The sequence below is a fragment of the Enoplosus armatus genome, chromosome 20 (assembly GCF_043641665.1).
Source record: "Enoplosus armatus isolate fEnoArm2 chromosome 20, fEnoArm2.hap1, whole genome shotgun sequence".
Classification (NCBI taxonomy): Eukaryota; Metazoa; Chordata; class Actinopteri; order Centrarchiformes; family Enoplosidae; genus Enoplosus; species Enoplosus armatus.
In genome coordinates this window covers 5,210,214-5,228,468 of record NC_092199.1, presented here as the reverse complement: position 1 = coordinate 5,228,468, position 18,255 = coordinate 5,210,214, and the positions used below count along the sequence as shown (strand labels likewise).

The 18,255-nt window shown below is 42.1% G+C and overlaps 2 protein-coding genes across 3 annotated transcripts in view; both read right to left on the bottom strand.

Moving 5' to 3' along the window:
* Positions 1 to 10,838, bottom strand: part of ttyh2 (tweety family member 2) — a 51,718-nt gene extending 40,880 nt beyond the window's left edge. For both annotated transcript variants that reach the window (XM_070926758.1, XM_070926757.1), the window contains exon 1: positions 10,415 to 10,838. In XM_070926758.1, coding sequence (XP_070782859.1) covers positions 10,415 to 10,543 — 129 coding nt within the window. In that variant the 5' untranslated portion in view covers positions 10,544 to 10,838. The remainder of the gene's footprint in view (positions 1 to 10,414) is intronic.
* Positions 10,839 to 11,814: 976 nt separating this feature from the next.
* rpl38 (ribosomal protein L38) lies at positions 11,815 to 14,911 on the bottom strand. Its single transcript, XM_070927110.1, has 5 exons — positions 14,883 to 14,911; positions 14,650 to 14,676; positions 13,962 to 14,022; positions 13,184 to 13,306; positions 11,815 to 11,884 (listed from the first exon to the last, which is right to left on the bottom strand). Exons 2-5 carry the CDS (start codon positions 14,650 to 14,652, stop codon positions 11,859 to 11,861), a joined length of 213 nt encoding a protein of 70 aa, XP_070783211.1. The 5' UTR covers positions 14,653 to 14,676; positions 14,883 to 14,911; the 3' UTR covers positions 11,815 to 11,858.
* Between the last annotated feature and the right edge of the window lie 3,344 nt (positions 14,912 to 18,255).

Sequence of the window (18,255 nt, the reverse complement as noted above, 5' to 3'; positions counted from 1 at the left end):
GTTCACTCATTTTGCACTTTCTACGCCATGAATCGTTGTTTTTATCATTTGCTTCCTTCCCCCTGAACACAGTCTTTCTTTCTACTCTCGCTCCTCTCCCTAGCTCCATCTGTTGGGGTGAGGTGCCTCATCTTGTCCCATTTCACGGCTACATGCCTTTCATGTAGAAGGCTGCACATCTGCTGACAAAAAAAAAAAGGAATAAAGAAAATGCAGAAGAGGTGTCAAAGGAAGGACGGGGCAATCTCCACTCACTGACCCTTCGACTTCCTCATATTCTCCAGTGCCCCATCAAATTGGTGTGGAAATGAGCGGAAATGTAGCGCCGCAGTTTAAGAGATGGGATTGTAAATGCGTTAATGGGTGTGCTCAGACAGATGTATGGCAGTGTGCACCAAGGTGAGACAAAGAGACCGAGGGAGAAGCTCCTTGTCTCGTTCTGAGGGGCGGGGTGGGGTTTATCGAGTGATGAGAGTCGGCGTAAACTAGGTGTAATTGAGTTGAACAAAGTAAATGAGAGGAGATGTGGGGCGCAGGTGGATAATATGAACGTTGGGGGGGATGGGGCCTCAGATTGTTTGACAGTGAAGAAAAGGGAGTGGGGTGGGGTGGGGGGGTCGAAACCCTGGGCCACCCAGTGGCTCTTATCGTCATGGTAACGTGCAGGTTAGTTTGGTGCCCTTGCGACAGGGAGGGAGGATGAGTGAAAGGGCGAATTACCACAGCCTATTAGAATTAAAGCAGCATGTGACAGGCCTGCTTGAATTGCCATGCCTCTGTCTTGTGATTCCCCTGCAGCCAGGCAGTGCACAGAAAGGGGGGAATGTGGCAGAAGGGGGAGAACCAGGGAGGAAAATGGAAGACAGTTCAGGGTCCTGGCTGGGGCTCCTTAGGGCTCACATGGACCATCGAAGGAATAAACTTTTGGTTTATATTATCTTTTAGTGGCACATTTGTTTGGGCCCACTCAAAACTCATTGTATAATTAAAGAATTGCATGGGGCTTAAAAGGGAACTCACAAATCTATTCTTTTTGGGAGAAACATTTATTCCAAGGTTGCTTTTAAAGCAGTTATGGCCAAGACAACGCTCTCCACTTTCTTTCCGTCTATCACTCTCTCTATCTACTGTCCTTTCTTCTTCGTTGTAGGGCTCAAAAATAATGGCTTCTGAATTATGTAGCATCCATTCAGTGGAAGGTCGCACACAGAGACTGAACGTGCACGAAGACACGCACACACACAACACCACAACCCCATCCTGGAGCCATCCCTTCCCAAGTGCTCCAACCTTCCATTAAGTTTAAAAACACCATTTATCTTTTACCGACCAGAGTGTGCACACATTCGCTCTTTGGTAAAAATCAAATTGGCAGGTCTGACCACTTAACTGCTACCTAAATTAAATCTAAGTAGTTTCCCATAAAAGCAGACTCCATATGTTAACACCCTTCTCCTTACTTACTCATTCCTAACTCAAGAGACCCACTCCACTGTTTTCTCTGTTTTGTTTCCTCCCGATTGTCCCTATAGACAGGGGGTGGGGTGAGCATGAGGCTGGAGGCAATGACACAGGAAAGAAAAGGAAGGAAGATCTAGCTGAGCGGAAAGGCAATCCCTGAGATGTGGAGGGGGAGGGAGAAAAAAAAGAGAAATAGGAAGAGAGGGTGACAGAGTGATGGAGGGAATATTGTAGTTAATGAAAAGAGTGAGACGGCAGGGTGTGGATGAGAAAGTGTGAAAGAGAAAAAGAAGGAAACGAATGACAAAGTGTGTGTTCGCACGTGTCGGTAAAGGGAAGACAAAGACACAGCTACCTCATCCACATGGCTACCTCAGACAGACTCTTTATTACTCAGAGCACGGCCCAGTTTCTCTCCTATTACAAGCCCATTGTAGATGGTTTCGCCCCGAGGCTGGAACGTTGCATAATGCTACGATTTTCCCAAAATAGTGAGCAAACCTAAGAATCTCATTGTTGTACGTAACGTACAAAAAATGAAAAAAACACACGAGTGCGTGACGAGACAAATCAGCCGTGTGCTCTGGCCCACAGGACGTCTAAGGGATGACACATAAGTGAACTCTGAAAGTTAAAAAAAAAAAAGGAATATCTTATAAAGGAACTTTTGAGCCATCTGTGACTCCCAAATATTCATGTGGCCCCTGTGTGAACTTTACAAAATGCAAAGCTGCCAGTTCATGAAGTACATCCAATGTAATCCAATTAGGGCTACAAGTAATTATTATTCTAATCTTTGATTTTTTTCAATTAATAGAGCTATAAAATGTAAGAAATCCAACAATTAATTGATTATAATTGCCATTCTTCTGTCAATCGATTGACTGATTGATAATTGATTGAAGTACTAATCATTTTAGTGCTAAATCCAATACAAAAGCCTCATTTAAATAAGTCCATATTTAAAGCTTCACAGTCACACAACTTTTCCAACTGTTTTCAAATGTTCAGTGTCCATGTATGGCATGTTTTACCCAGTAACTCCGACCTGGATATAACCTCATGATGAGCACTCCGCTGTTAAAAAATAAAGGTGCTTTATTGGAGCAGAATGGAAAGAGACAGAAAACAGAGGAGATGGACGATGTGCTGTATGTCAAGGCAGATGCAAACTAACAAGAGTCTGAGTGGTATATAATTCGTGCCTTATGCTGAGGGCCCATTAAAAATCAATTTTTAATACACATGTAGTGACCATAATTAATACATAGGGATGGAAAGGACCTCCATCTGTTACAGTGCATCTGCTGAGCAGGAGTAAGGCATGTAACAGAGGAATTCCACAAGCTTGGAGTGGTGCTAAATGCACGCTAAGCGCCACGAAGTGTCTTCCGCAAGCATGGCTTCTCCACAGCAGGTGGCAGACAGCTGTGCGGAGGTGGAGAAGGTCTCCAGGCACAGTGTGCACTCATGTACAATATATATGTGTGTGTGTGTGTGTGTGTGTGTGTGTGTGTGTGCGTGTGTGTGTGTAGGTGGCCTGAATGGACAGTGACATTCCTGCAACATGATAGGGGTTAAACGGGTGTCAGGTCAGTTAGACAGGGAAGAAGACATGGGCAAAGAAAGAAATTCCACCTTAAAAGTCAAAGACTAGTGAGCAGCAGGAGCCTCTTCGTGCTATTAGAAATCAGTAGAGATGGTTTTAGCATTATACCTATCTTTTAACTATTGTAATTCTCTCTCTGATTTAGAATTGAACGTCCATAAAGTTGGAGGACTTGCAGTGTGAGTAAAGCTCCAAAAATACTGGATCCTACAATTCCCATACTGGAACTTTTTGTTAACCACTCAAATCCCTCGCCCCCAGTTTGTAACACTGGGTTTCCACTGAAATTTAAAATCCCCAAGCTGGAGTTGAGATAACCCTGATGACGTGATCAGAGTTATTTTCTCAGACTTAACAAAGCTCCCCCAGAGCCACAGGAGACTTTGTAAGACCGCTTTCAGTACATGATGATAAACTGATCTTCATGTGTTGGAGTTCCCCTTTAAAGAGCAAAAATAGACAGAAGGCAGATTCCTTTAAGAAAGCTTATAGTGAAGTTATTCCTCTGATGTTTCCTTCTTTGATACATTTAACTTGCTGCACAGTGTAATACAACACTTACATAATGAATTTGTATGATGAAGGGTTGAATGTAGGCTGCAGAGCTCCTTGAGAAATGGCATCACAGTGAAGAAATGCCCCCCTCCCCAAAGATCAATGGAGCAGTCCGGCTCACTGTCTTCCCCCACGCTGCTGCCTGTCCCACTCTGACACTCGGGTGAACGCCCCAGGGACCAGGGCTCTTTACGGCAGAGTGCACTCGGCTGGGCCTGCCCATGTTCACAGCTGGGATGCCATTAAGTCCCAGCAAAGCGACCCATGAGTTATGGATGAGAGGAGGAGGAAGAGGGAGGAAGAAGGGGCGTTGTTGCTAAAGGATCCTTTAAATCTGTTACGCTGCACTGCCTTGTTGCCTTTACAAACTGAAGGTCTCAGGAGCTTTGTGAGGTGTAGTGCTTGCTCATTTCCTAAGATTTTCTTCTCAGCTTTTTGGTAAAGAGAAATGTTTGGCTTATTCCTGTTTTTCTGAACAACCTTCATGAATCTCTGTCAAGTAACTGCCTCTGTGGAGGCCATGCTTACTGGGACATCTTTAGAGTGCGGTGAAGTGTGTTATCTCCCTATTTCCTTGACACCCTCTGTGAACCCAAAGCCCAAACCCTTCCCTCAGGGGAGTCAGGGGTCGTGATTTTGATGCTACACCCCCACAACAAAGGACACCCAACCCCCTCCAACTTCCAAGGAAGAGCAGACTTTCATTGTTGTTTCTGCTGGAGGGGGAATGTGGCTGCGTGAATCCACTTGTCCCAGTTCACGCAGCTTTGGTGGGTACATGCATTTGATCTGACTTGCTGAAGATTCTCATTGTGCTCTTCATCACCAACTAAAATCATGACACAAACAATCATAAACCCTGCAGCACCATGGATAGCAATTCAGTGCTGCCATATCCTGTTTAAATGTTGTAAGATCAGCATGAGGGATGGTCATAATGCTTTATTAGTACAGACCTTGGCCATACAATCTAGCCAATCAGGTGATGCTAATCACTGGCTTCAAGCACTATCGAGACAGATTGGGGTTAATGACCTTCTGGAGAGCCAGAGGCGACACTGGTGAGTGCGTCTTTCTGTGTGTATGCATGACACAAACGAGGACTAAGTAGTGGCTGCGTGAGAAAAAAAAAGAAGACATCATGACTGCTGCGGAGGCTGAGCTGAGGTGAATCACTGTTTTAACAATAAGGTTACCCAGTCATTCACACAAACGGAGAGAGGCTGAGGTGGGACAAGCGGCGTGGAAATCAAGAATAACAGATTTAAGATTGATTTTCCAGAGGAGGAGTCAATAGGAGCTGGTAAATATCCAATGCAATCAAGAGTGGTTGTGATAGTTCAGCCCTTGGTATGCATCATGCTCCATTTTCTACCACACACACTAAACACAGCTAAGACAACAGCGTATGCATTCAGTTGTAAAATCAGAAAGAAACTGCTTGTAACAAACAGCATTATGTGACGATGGGCTGCTGCAAAGACACAATCAAATATTTGAGATCACAAAATGAGGAATATTTCCAAATGTAACAAATGAAATAAAAACGTAATTTAAGTAGGAAATCATGGCTGCAGTGCAATCAAAGTAAGTGCATCACTTGAAGAACATTATCTTTTTCAAAAAATGGGAAAATACATATTTTATCCTCATGACTTCACACATATTCTCTCAGGCTTCCACACCTGAGCGGCTCTCACACAATAGCACATCCATTTAGATATAGGAAGGTCTAACATCAATAAACAAAGAGGGGAAGGGGAAGGAAATGCTGATGACCGCAGAAAAATGAGTGAGAGAGCAAGAAACGGGGAAAACAAAGACAACAGAAGAAACAGAAAGGTCTGGAGGAGGAGGAGGCTGTTTACATGCACCCGGGTGGAACACTGTTCCCGAGGAATCACTGTAAGAAGAGCCACTGAAGCAGAAAGATCAAGTGTGTTAAGAGTGTGTGTTTGCTCCTGTAATTGAATAGTATGTCTGTGGCTTGTTCATTTATCCCGTATCATTCTAGGCCATGCACGGTAATAGCAAGATAAAAGCTTTCAACAGAAACTTGTCTGAGTTGGACATTAAAATGATCAGTGGAGGAGACAAGAAAAGTGGATGCTGCTCCGTCAAGGACAAATTGTGCCGCTATTAAGTCTTCGTTCTCCTGTGCTGGGGGACAGACAAATGTGCTTTAATCGTCTGTAATTATACACAGGAAGTGTGAAATCTAAGGTAATAAAACTGATTAATTTTTGCAATAAACTCTGCACTTACTGAGTATCTAATGCTGTCAGTTCTATAAACCTGAAGTTGCATCAAGCACAAGCACGAACATGATAAATCTCTACCTTAAAATACAAAAGCTTTGCATTCTTTCTAACGTTCAGGACATAAAGCACACTACACTACAGCAGCTCCATGTTTTAGCACTGAGAGTACAGAACATGGCACATTTCCCTTCAGCAATAGCGTAACAACACGTGTTTTGATATTTCTTGTGCTTGACTGAGCATGCATTGAGTATACATCCACAATCTTTACAGTAATTACTGTGTCAACCACAGATAATAATAGGAAAATATTTAATGATCGTAAAAAAAAAAACGGGCCAGCTATGACCTCTGAATAGTGGTTGTATTGTCTTTCATCAAAAGGACCTCATTAGTATAAGATACATCACTGTGAGTAAACATTTTCCCCTAAATTAAAAGCGGAGCTGGCCCTGATAATAGCAATAACACTGCTTGCCGACTCAGAGGCCAAAATGACTGACACCCACAACATAAACACACCATGAAGCAAACAGAAGCAGAAACACTGTAATGCACATTTCCCCCTTGTTCCCTATTACTTGTTGTCTCAGCATTACATTCTAACATTATGTCACTCAGACGCTTTATAATAACTACAAATTCACCAGTTTAACGTCGTGACCCCGGCTGCTCGGATAGTGTCAGCGTGCCTCGGCTGGATGGGCATGAGGAACAGCACTACATGTGATGGACACAAAGCAGGAAATGGGAGGAGAAGTCAGAAGCACAAGGACCTGCTGACCTACACATGATGTCTGGCTCAATACACAACACACACACACACGGGCACACACACACATAAATCTTAGAAAAACCATGCCCTTGTCCTATTTTTGGGTGAGCTTTTTCAGTTTTAAATGTTTGCTTTCCTCCAGGCCTCGGGGCAGGGAGACGAGGAGCAGAGAAATACTATTTAACACATCAGAAAGACCTGGCTGAGGAGGGCTGAGTGATCGCTGAGGAGATCAGCAGAGTATCTGAGGAGCATGTGCGTCCCCGAAGCAATCATCAACAACGATGGCGTGTCAGTAAAGGCCTTGGCACGCTTAAATCAAAGTGCTTATCGGATCTTCTAACATCTTCCTGAAACCCCTTTTTCAATAGCGGAATCGGAGTGGACGAGTCTGTGTCTGACAATCTTCATAACTTTCCCAAACAGACAATTATCATGTTTACTTCACACAGGGATTGGTCAGGTGGAGGAGTGGAAGTAGGCCTCTCTCCACAGACATTTCGTCACTTTTCATGTGTATTCCTTCGAGGAGAGACTGTCCTGAGCTCTTAGAGAGACACAGGGAGGCAGTGTGATGCAGCTATAAAGGCAGACTTCATGCACAGACACAAACACCTTCAGCAGTAGTCAGACAACAAGTCGTATGACCTACTGTAGTTCGTTTCAAGCATACAGAACCCTTTACTCTGCGGTTTTGAGCAGCACTGGATGAGATTGTCCAAAACTACGTGACTGTGAGATAAAGAAGAATAGCTTGCTTATTGTCAGTAGACAGAAATTAGAGGAAGAACTCCAAGTCAGGTGATTCAGCTGATGGAAATTCCATTGCTAACAATACCAGTGTCCAACAGCGAGTGAGGAACCTACTACCACACACACACACACACACACACACACTCACTAACACATGTAGACAAAGAACAGTGGAAGATCACAACCCCTTGCATTCCATCACATTCATTGGCCCAAAGCCAACAAAAGGAATTCACCAGGATTGCCCACACTACAACCAGCCAATTACACTTCCTCTAAAAAGGCATGGCTGCTCGATACTCTCCGCAGCAGCAGACATCTAAACATCGATACAGAAATCCATTTACAAAAGAGTGGCTATCATTACACACGGCTCGATTATAAAGCTTAATTTTTGTTTCGTTAAGCTGAATTCTTTACTACTAAACGCTGCAAATATATCAGTTGCAAGGCTGTTAATCATCCCAGCGCAGAAAGAACCTGGATAAAACATTCATTCACCTCAGTGAATGAATGTTTTAATGCTTTGCAGCATTACAAAACAAAACAATACAAATAGAAGTTTTACTGCCTTACAGTACTGCTACTAGCACCAACAATATGCTCACCATATGAAACTGATTATACATGATATGAGTCACTTCATTAGCAGCATTAACACCAGCCCTGAATAATTCACGTATAATTCACAACTATGCAAGTGCATCCAGGGGGCAATACATCACCTGTTTTCTCAGATCTGCATCCCTTCATTGCATATACAGCATATTATCACTGCTACTAATGCAATCCAAAAAGAGAAGGTGGTGATCAGAATTAAGCTCGCCAGCCCACAAAGGACAGGGAATGTAATGGCCTAAATAGTCCTTGCATCAGCTTGAAATTGTGTCATTAGCTTTGGTGCTTTGCACAAAGTTGTGCTACAACGTGGGAGCATGAAGGGCTTGACCTATATCTGTGGAAGACAGATAAAAGAGAGCATGGCTGTGTCAGAGAAGAGGTAGTGAGAGAAACAAGTTATAGAGAACAAGAGAAGTTGACGGTTGCGATGATGGGGGTTTCCCACCCCTGATTTGAGAGCCTGCCTGTGGCTGACAGTCTTTTCAGGAGGAGGAAGTGCTGCTCTCCTGCTGAGACTCCACCACCCTGCCTCCCCACACCCCGTGGCCCCGGCTCTACTTCCACTGTGCCACGGAGAATGGAAACTGGCAGCACGAGAAGAAAAAATCTCCTTCACTTCTCTCTCCGTCTCTCAGCACTAAAAGGAGCTAAAAGCAAAAGGTAGCATCGCAGCTAATGTTGAGGCCAGTGGTTTACGATGGTATTGGGCCACAGACACTAAGACAGCTTACAATCTTTGTAGCTAACGTGAGCTACCTGCTCATGTTATTTCCCAATGACCATTTTGTGATAAGTAACAACCTACTGTGCTGTGATTGGCTAGCCTCCGGACATGATGGAGCATTTAGCAGCTGAGGGCCACATGCTCGTAGGTGGGTGAGTCCCAAAAATGAGCTAAAAGGAAAGTAACATTGTGTTCAGTATATTGTTATTATACTGTGCTTTTCCTGCTATGACAAGTCAAAATACCGTCTGTGAAAAAGGAGTTTTTATATATATGAGGACACAGGGGTTTAACTGCTGCAGTCTTACTTGGTCTGGTATGACCAGTAGCTTATGGTGGCTAATGTTGGCATACTTCAGCTAGGTTTTACAGTGTAACTGACATTACTAAAGCTTATCAAAGCAGTTGCTGCTTGCTTGCCCCACCTCAGCTCCACCCTGTTGGCCATATTTTTGTACAGTCGATGGTGGAAAAAGTGAAGGAGTGATTGTAAAGTACTATCAAGTGATATCTGACACTGTAGTCTTTTGTGATACTAGTGCATGGTGTCCTTCCTCTCCTCCAGGCATTATGAGTCTAAACTTAACTGATTTCTGCAGGTTTATCCTTCATCTTTCTTTTACATTTGACTGAAAACACACATTTATATGTTGCAGTATTTCCCACAACTAATTCTTCCGCTGTCTGTCCCTTTCCACATCTTTATGAGGCCCCTCTCCGACTCCCTACGACCCCGAAGGTCCCCTGACCTCAACCTGAAAACCACTGTGCTACAACGCTGCAGCGATTAACTTTAATGTCATATATTCTCAGCATGATGTACCTACGTGCACTGGCAGAGGCTGAGCTGTAACCTTGAAATAATAAAACATTCATAGGACTTGACATGTGTTCACATGCAGGTCATTAGTCATCCAACGTTGATCCCAGCCCGCTTCAAAACTGTGTGAAACAGTCCTGTCACCGCCTCTGGAGTTAGATAGGAACCACTGTTTCACTCCCATGGGTGAAACACATCTCTGCCAAGACTCACCCACAAGTGTGTGCTTCCTGGTCCTCTCTCTGTGTCTGTCCAACAGACACAAAGACAACTTATCATTCTCACTTTAAAATAAATGAAAACTGTTAACAAGGCCGATTGAACGCAGCATTTACAAGATGTGCATGTTCTGTCTCTGGTGGCAAACAGCATTTCTGTAATATTCACTGAAAAAAAAAACAAGTGACTCAATGGTGTAAGAGCATTTTTGCAAAGAGGAGTAAAGGCTGACAACACCTAAAACAGGTAGCATCAGTAACCCAAGCGTTTTTGACTTGGTTCACTGGTCTATGGGACTGGATATAGCTCTCAAGGTGTCTACCACTGAAGTGCACTGGATGACACCCACAGAGACATTATGGGCCACTTTTGTCATCAATAATGCAAAATGCAATCTGAATCTGAAGGCAGCATAATGATGATAAACTGATTTCAGTGATACCACAGGGAAATGGTATATTAAAGGATTATTATAGAAAGAGAGATACAACATGTCACAACAGCATTATAAACTCACTATTGGGTACTTATTGCATATTGTGTCCCTGTTTTACTTGTGCTCTTGATAACTGGGCTCCTGATAAATCCCCATGTCCCATCTTCCTCCTCTACTGACCTGCTGGTAGTTCTCATTTTCAGGCTGGAAGCTGTTGTCAATGGGCTGAAACCTCAGGTTGATATGAGGAAAATTGTGAAGCCAGTAAGTCCACCAGGGCGCAATGTAATCCACCCGAGCCGAAGACATCCCTGCCCCGAGAAAAAAGTTGGGCAACACGCCTAAATTAGCCTCCCTTTACTAAAGCGAGCCGCTTGGTCCGCTGCCGGAGATCTTAATCCCGTCTCATATCAAACAAAGACAATGATAGAAGCATGCTCGTCTGTGGAAACACACTCTCAGCCACACATGAGAGAAGACGTCCAAGAAGTCCTGCAGAGACAGCAGTGTTGTTGTTGCAAAGTGGAATCCGACAGAGATTTTGTTTTTTTCATGAAAGAGGAGATAATCACACTGCGCCCATGTCTCCGTGTCTGTGTGGACCCGCAGCTCCTATCCGACCGACAGCCGCTCCAAACACACAACACAGTCACCGGCGGGGACGCGCGCTGATAGGACATGGGGAGACACGGGGGCGCGCAAAGACGCCCCTCTGAGGAGTTTAGAAACACCCAGACTGTCTGAGGTAAGACTGTTCAAACGTAAACACAACACACGCTCACTGTGATAGTGATATCATTTTAATCTGGACATGTTTCTTTATTGAAGTGTCGGTCCGTTAGTCGCTCTGCGGAATTCGCTGCTGCACTGCCACCTAGTGGCCAACTGAGGCAGATACAGACAACTTTAACCTACAGCAGGGGTGTAACGCCTGTCCTCTTAGGGGACGTCCGAGTCCAAGAACAGGAACTTTTCTTTTAAAAATAGAGGGCGTCGAGTCTCTGTGCAGCTGTCTTTATATTTGCAGACACTCAGTAACTATACTAGTGAAGTTAAACCACAGAGTATTGGTTGTTTGCTGGATTTCATCCCAGTTAACAGGGGTTTCACAGATCTGTTCACCCACCATGTAGATCCTGTCCTCACTGGTTTTATGAGCATCCAGACAGGAGCATGCATATACTAATGTTTTAATAGCATGTTTTATGCTTGTTGTATTTATATATACTTGCTACACAATGTAACAGGATTAATTCGCTGTCGCTTATTCAGACGAGCCTGTCGTAAATTAAACACTTTTGTATACATTTTACAAATACACACATTTGACAGTGGGAGGCCGAACTAGTTCAGTATACAGAGGCTCAAATTAATATGCTGGACAAATGAGTAAATGGAATTTATTTAAAAAGGCATTCACTTTAACAGGTATTTGAAAGACGGCAAACCACCATGTATGACCTGTCCTACTTTAACAAGGCGACTTCACACAAACCCGATCAATACTTTAAGATATAGTTCTGTTTTTCTAATACATCATGTTTGAATCATGGGATGAAAATACACCACAGACAAATAACTGAGTTTTCCAATTTTTTATTACAATTCTCTGTACATCACGGATTTACTTCAGCTCCTTCACAGCCAGACCTGCAAAGAAAGAAAACAGGTGAGAAAAATATTCTGGCATAAAACATCACACCTGCAAAGACAGGGACCCTTATTTCCCCCCCTCTTGTGGATGTAGGCGTAAACTTGAATGTCATGACTTCTCACTAATGGACACGTTTGAGAATCCCTTGTTAAGAGAAATACTATACACGTTTGCCTTCATTGAGCATCAGACAGGCTTCAGTCAGTTACCCTAAAAATGGCCAGCAAGTTGATTCAAATGTTTCAAAAAGCTACAAGATTTAATGTAAAATAATTTTCAGATGCAGTTTTAGCCCACACACACTATTCAAACCCTCTTCATTGTTTCACTTTGATAATGTATAAACAGCCACCTAAATTATACAACAGTTAAAATCTGAGGAAACATCTGTCACACACTCATTCAGATTAACAGAATGAAAGATTCAACTGCCAAACCCCACATGCACCAGGGTTCACAGGTGATCTTTAAATGCAAAAAGCCATCCAAGTAGATAATCACAACCGCTGTGGTGTTCAAATATTTTATACACCGTGTACGTCCATAGCCCGGTCGGATACAATGCTGTTCCCCTTCGTTTGGCATACGTTGCAATGATATGAGACTATTCTCCTTAACATATTGGACCATTTTTACAGTATTCTGACTGTTGCTCATGAATGAGCTTCAGTGGTCTTCAGCCTCGAGACTTCGAAAAACTGTCTGAAATTGTGCTTTAACTTCCAGTCATTTTCCACGAGGACCTCACCATCTACCCCCCCGTGGACTCTTCACGTCTAAAGCTTACGAAACCCAGCTGAGTTTTTATTATAAACTACAGTTTATACAGTTTTCTTCTAGTTATGTTCCTTAGGCCCAATAAACATACCGGATCCATTTCCTACATTGTAAAACATCTGCAATGTGTTTTTATGAGTGCTCTGAAAACCCTAACCCTGTTTACATCAGTTTGAGCTTTTTTTTTTCTTTTTAATATGGGCACATTCTTTCTTCAATTAGTGTTGTAACCATCAGAAATGTACCACACAGTCCTTCTGCACATGAAATGAGATTAATTCAGGGATGTTCATAGGAACATGCCCTTAGCACCTAGTGGTCCAGAACGCCACAGGGTACCTTTAAATCAAACCCAGGTGAACAAGATGCAAACTTCTTAAAAACAGAACAATCCAAGACTATGTTCAAAGTCAAGTGTACATATTTTATGTAGATGCAGAAACCACTTTGAACCAAGACTGCATTTTCCAGACTGTTTTGTCTTAGCCTTCATAAGCTGAGTTCTTGTTCATACTGACCTGGGGGCAGGGACTGCTTGAGCTTCTCAGCCTTCTCCTTGTCTGTGATGACCAGGGTGTACAGGTACCTGCTGCAGCGCACCTTGAATTTAACATTGTCCTTGTTCTTCTTGATCTTTACGGCTGGAGGGAGACAAGCCAGTTCAGATTCAACTCAGGAGACATCATCTTGGACTACAATCACAATTTAAAACTTCCCAGTGACACTGATGGATGTGTGAGTGTCTGTACAATTTCCAAAAGGCTTTATTTTACAGGCCCATCATTTTTAAATGAGTCTCCTGATACACTTCTGAAATGCAGAGCTTGTTATTAAAAAATAGGCTTTTCCTTGAAAAAAGCTCCATTTAAGGCCAAGAAAGTTAATCCATTATCAGTGTAACATGGGAAACTTTATTTTCCATATATCTTGACTTGTATGCTTGCCTGTAGACACATTTTGGCATATTCAGCTGGCATGCTGCGCAGTGACTCCAGGCTCAAGGTTAGACTAGCCATTACTTGTAATAACTCAAGTACAAAATCAACACTGTCTCCTTTCTTCTGTAAGAAAGGCCAAATCACATGGTTTTTATTTGGAAACGTCATAGGAAATTACAGACCCATAAACATTGTCAGGTTTAACTTGAACAAAGCTCACATGTACTTGTTTGATTTTCCTGCAGTGGCAAGAAACATGCAAGTTGTAACCTACATATCCACATATAAACATGCTCATATGAGACATACATGATTTTAATTTACATCAACTCAGGGGAGACAGTTTAGCTTAACTTACACTTGGCATCCTTCCTCCTGGCTGTCAGCAGGAAATCTTTGATTTCTTCAATCTTGCGAGGCTACAAATAAAAACAGCAGGCATAATTAATATTCAGACAACTAAACAGGACCAACAGATTGACACTGAGCAGTGAAGTGATGTTAGGGGACCGGTGGAACTGAGGTTTCTGTTGAAAGTCGAAACTCAGCACTAGGTCCATCATTATTCTTGCAAGACTGTGATGCATCACGAGCACATCAGCCTGAGATGTTTGGACGTCTTGCTGACGGCAGAAGCATGTCTTTATTCAAGTAATAAGATGGTTCATGCTAACGTTAAGCTAACCACTCATAGCTAACTGCAGATAACTTAAGTCTGCAGCAGTTCGGAACAGCTTCCATCATTTTTATGGTTAGTTTTGGAGTTATTAACACCAGTATCTCATAATTATATTATTAATTAACACTGCTATGGGCTGATGAACACATCTAACCTTAGAAACAGGCTGTAGAGCCGGGTGGCCCATGCTAGCAGCATTAAGCTAATGCTAATCACAAATGCTAGCTGCTTAATAGCATATCTGTCGATTGATCCAGCACCATAAGCACACACTTCAAGTTACGACATGCCAACATACATAAAATACGACCTAATCAGCTAAGCAGACATTTGCCATTCTTGTATTTAAAGGAGAACATGTCCTTACCATGCTGCCGTGTCAGCGGACTGAGCGCTGCGGAAGAGCAGAGAAAGACGGTGTCAGTTTATGGGTTATAACAACGGGAAGAAAAGTGTTGGGAAGCAAATCATTATCTCGTAATATAGCTGCTAAAAGAAATACTTTTAATTTAGCAGACACGTTGATGTAAATATTAGAGTTTAAGAGGATGGATGATGATTGAGATTGTGAGTTTGTTTGTGTGTGAACGTGAAACTCACTCAGTCTGCCGGAGAGGGGATGAAAAGGGGTGGAACTTCCGGTTAAGGAAGCATTTATACGGCGCTACGGCGAGAACAGAGGGCCAATGTTAAGAAGAAAACGCGTATTACCCGTTGTAATGTACAATCAAGAGAATTTGCGTAGAGAATAGTTTACTATAAATAAGTGTTACATATTGCCACTCTGTACATATCTCTAGCATCACCAAAATTCACATTAAAATAGAAATATATGTTTTCATATAAAAGTGTAATGTTGATATATTAATATTCTTATTGTTTTTGTCCTGATAATTTCACCCACAGTTCATCTCAGCCTCAATAATTTGTTGCTTCTGGCATATCACAGTCAAACTATGAATTTATTCAGTTGGTGAACACAGATGATAAAAATGAGCTCTTCAGCTCAACACAACATGCATCATACAGGACATAGTGCTCTGAGAATACCTATAGTCATGCCTGTGAAGCATGATTATTATGTATGAAGGCAATTCCTTACCTTCTGTAAGGAGCTTTTGTCATCCTCCAATTCATTACATTGTTTTTCATTGAGCTCTTCTGGTGAACCAATATGCCATAGACTGTTTCATGATCCTCTGCCTTAGTGAACAGTGATCATATAACCTCACCCTCTCTTTTTCCTGGTACAGCACATACTGCATGTTGATGGCCAAACAGAGTATATTCTCTCATAAAGTGGATGACAAGAGAAGCTGCAAGAACAGTCCTTCCTGGTGGGATTGAGGAACAGTTTGTGCGCTCCATCCTTTGTCTTGCACTGAGGTCTTTGAATAGTAACACTGGCCAATGTTTATTTTCACTGTATCCCCCCTGCTGGGTCTGTATTGTGAGCCTTACCTGTCTCTCGAGTCAAGTTAAGTCAAGCCGAGTTTATTCATGTAGCCCAAAAAGGCCAGAAGAGGTCAAATGACCAAGCATCAGGAAACAGGATGTAATGGCTGTATTTCATCCATATTTACACATATATATCATCCTTGAAATAGTTTAATTTCAAGTGTATTAAGAAAAAACCCCATCAGAGTGTACTTTCTGTGTAGTTTTAGATCATAAACTCCTGCTCAGGTCAGTAAACCAGCCCAGAAGTAAATACAGAGGACAAACCCTCAGCAGCTACGACCCTGAGTAAACAGTGGAAGTGAAATATTCAGTAGAAGAGGATAAATACACAGGCAATAAAAAGCTGTACCACTGAGCTGGTTCAAAAGTCAATTATAGCTCCTCTTGTATGGACAATAAAACCTCTTCAGAACTGACACTAGATTTTGCTAGGAAATTTCACAGCAAGGAAGGCAAAGGTGGAAATAAACTTCTCCTAAAAAGGATTATATTCACACAGCAGGTTCTATCTATCTATCTATCTATCTATCTATCTATCTATCTATCTATCTATCTATCTATCTATCTATCTATCTATCTATCTATCTATCTATCCTCATTTTCTTTTCTTAAACTGAAGGAACTGTGGCTACAGAGAGGCTGTAAGCCCAGGGGCCCAATTTGTTTCCTCTGCACGACTGCTGTGTTGTCTGTTTTACTTCTATATATTCTGGCACGAATTTCTTTAGTTCCACACTAACTGTGAATTATGGTTGCTCAAAAAAGATTTGCTCGAGACACCTCGGAGACAACACACATTACAACCGTACATGCTGACTTATGGGTTCAATTATCTTTTACAGTTAAGACAGACAAATCTAAAAGGTGCCAGCATAATAAGGCTTTAAGTACATAAATGGTTCACACAGAAGAAATTCACATCTATTATCCCTACAACTTGGCAAAAATAATTGACCAAAAAACAGTTAATGGGCCAATCCTGCTATAGTCAATGCTGTGAAACACACCTCTGCACTGGGTGTCAGTTTCCTTTACTTTTCTTTAACTTAAGGTAATGTTTGTCCTAGGAATAGGCAATATACTCACTACATTATTGAATACAGATTGGCATTAGATGTTTCTCCTGGAACTGAGTTCGTTAATGAGCTCCATCTGCTGTTTTAGTATTCAAGTTTCAAATACGGTGGACGATCTCTGTCAATAATTCACACCAGGAGCTCTGCGCGGGCCGCGCACATTTGGTCGTTAAAGTTTGAGTGACACCTTTGGCCGTTTCCATGGAGATCTACTTTGACATGGCATTAATTCATAAAGACAGGAAACACCAGATCAGTCGTTTTTAATTAACCTACTATCTACCTGTCTGCCCGTGTCCACAGGCCATCTACCCCTAGATACTCAATCAGTGCTTGTGATATTGAGCACGTTTCACTCTGGTTTTTAAATTTTCAGCAGTCTCATGTCAATCAAGGTGAAAGATGGAGTGCGGTTTGTTTCACTAATGGTTCAAGATTTCAAAGGAGGACCACGGCTTGTCTGCACTCACCTGCAACACAAGCACAGGCTAGAACTCCGCACTGCAGATTGTATGTTTTTATCCCTTCATTCCTTGTTGTTTTGTATACTTGTTTACAGTCTTGAACCATTTTCCTCACGATAACAGGAACTTAATGAACAGTTTATCTCAGCATGGCTTTGTACTCCTCGCTGCCAAGAAGATTATACTCTATTTTTCCAACTGACATCAGGCACACCGCTCCTCGGCATAGCTGAGGGAACCTGAGGGGAACTCTTACCTTCAATAAAAGGATGCTGGATCTTTACTGCACTCTCCTTGATCCCTGTTCACAGTGTGTGACAGGATGGAATATTTATTCATTCAAGTGATTCAACCTGATTTTGTTGATACTGATCTTATACTTCTTATTGTTTGGGGTCCCACTGCTCTAGGTATAAGAATAATTATTAATGTGACTGTTATAACCCAATATTTAGAAAAGTACTGAAGGATATTTATAGACATATTTGCCACAAAAAAGTACTGTCAATATCAACCACAGATACAGACCATATGCACATATATTATATTTAACTATGTTTTACAGCTATGGTCTCTGAGACCCTAAAAAGAAGTAATGTGCCAGTTTCTGTAGTGGACTTCACGTCATCGGTTCAAAATCATGTTTATAAGCAATTGTCATGAAATTAGGAAAAGTCATAAAGCATGAAGCTGATAAAACAATATTAAGTATGTTTTTGAGCTGTTTCACAGGACGCAGACAGAACATGAGTTATATGAGTGTATTGAGTATACATTGAGTATACATTTCATGTGTATGAGTGTGTAAGTGAGCGTGTGCCTTTTCTGTATTTCTCCTATTTATATTTTATCATCCACTGTTATTTGTTATCTTTATTGAATATCCGTATCTGTGAGGGGCGGATGGATTACAGTAAAAGTGCATGGGGAGGATCAGCTCAGCCTCATGGATTACAACAAATGACCATGCTC

Excerpts from the sequence above, each read along its gene's own strand:
- rpl38 (XM_070927110.1), bottom strand. Across the intron at positions 13,307-13,961 it reads CAGGAGGAAGGATGCCAAGT|CCGTAAAGATCAAGAAGAAC; the intron begins GTAAGTTAAGCT and ends GTCTCCCTCCAG. Across the intron at positions 11,885-13,183 it reads CAAGCAGTCCCTGCCCCCAG|GTCTGGCTGTGAAGGAGCTG; the intron begins GTCAGTATGAAC and ends CTTTCTTTGCAG.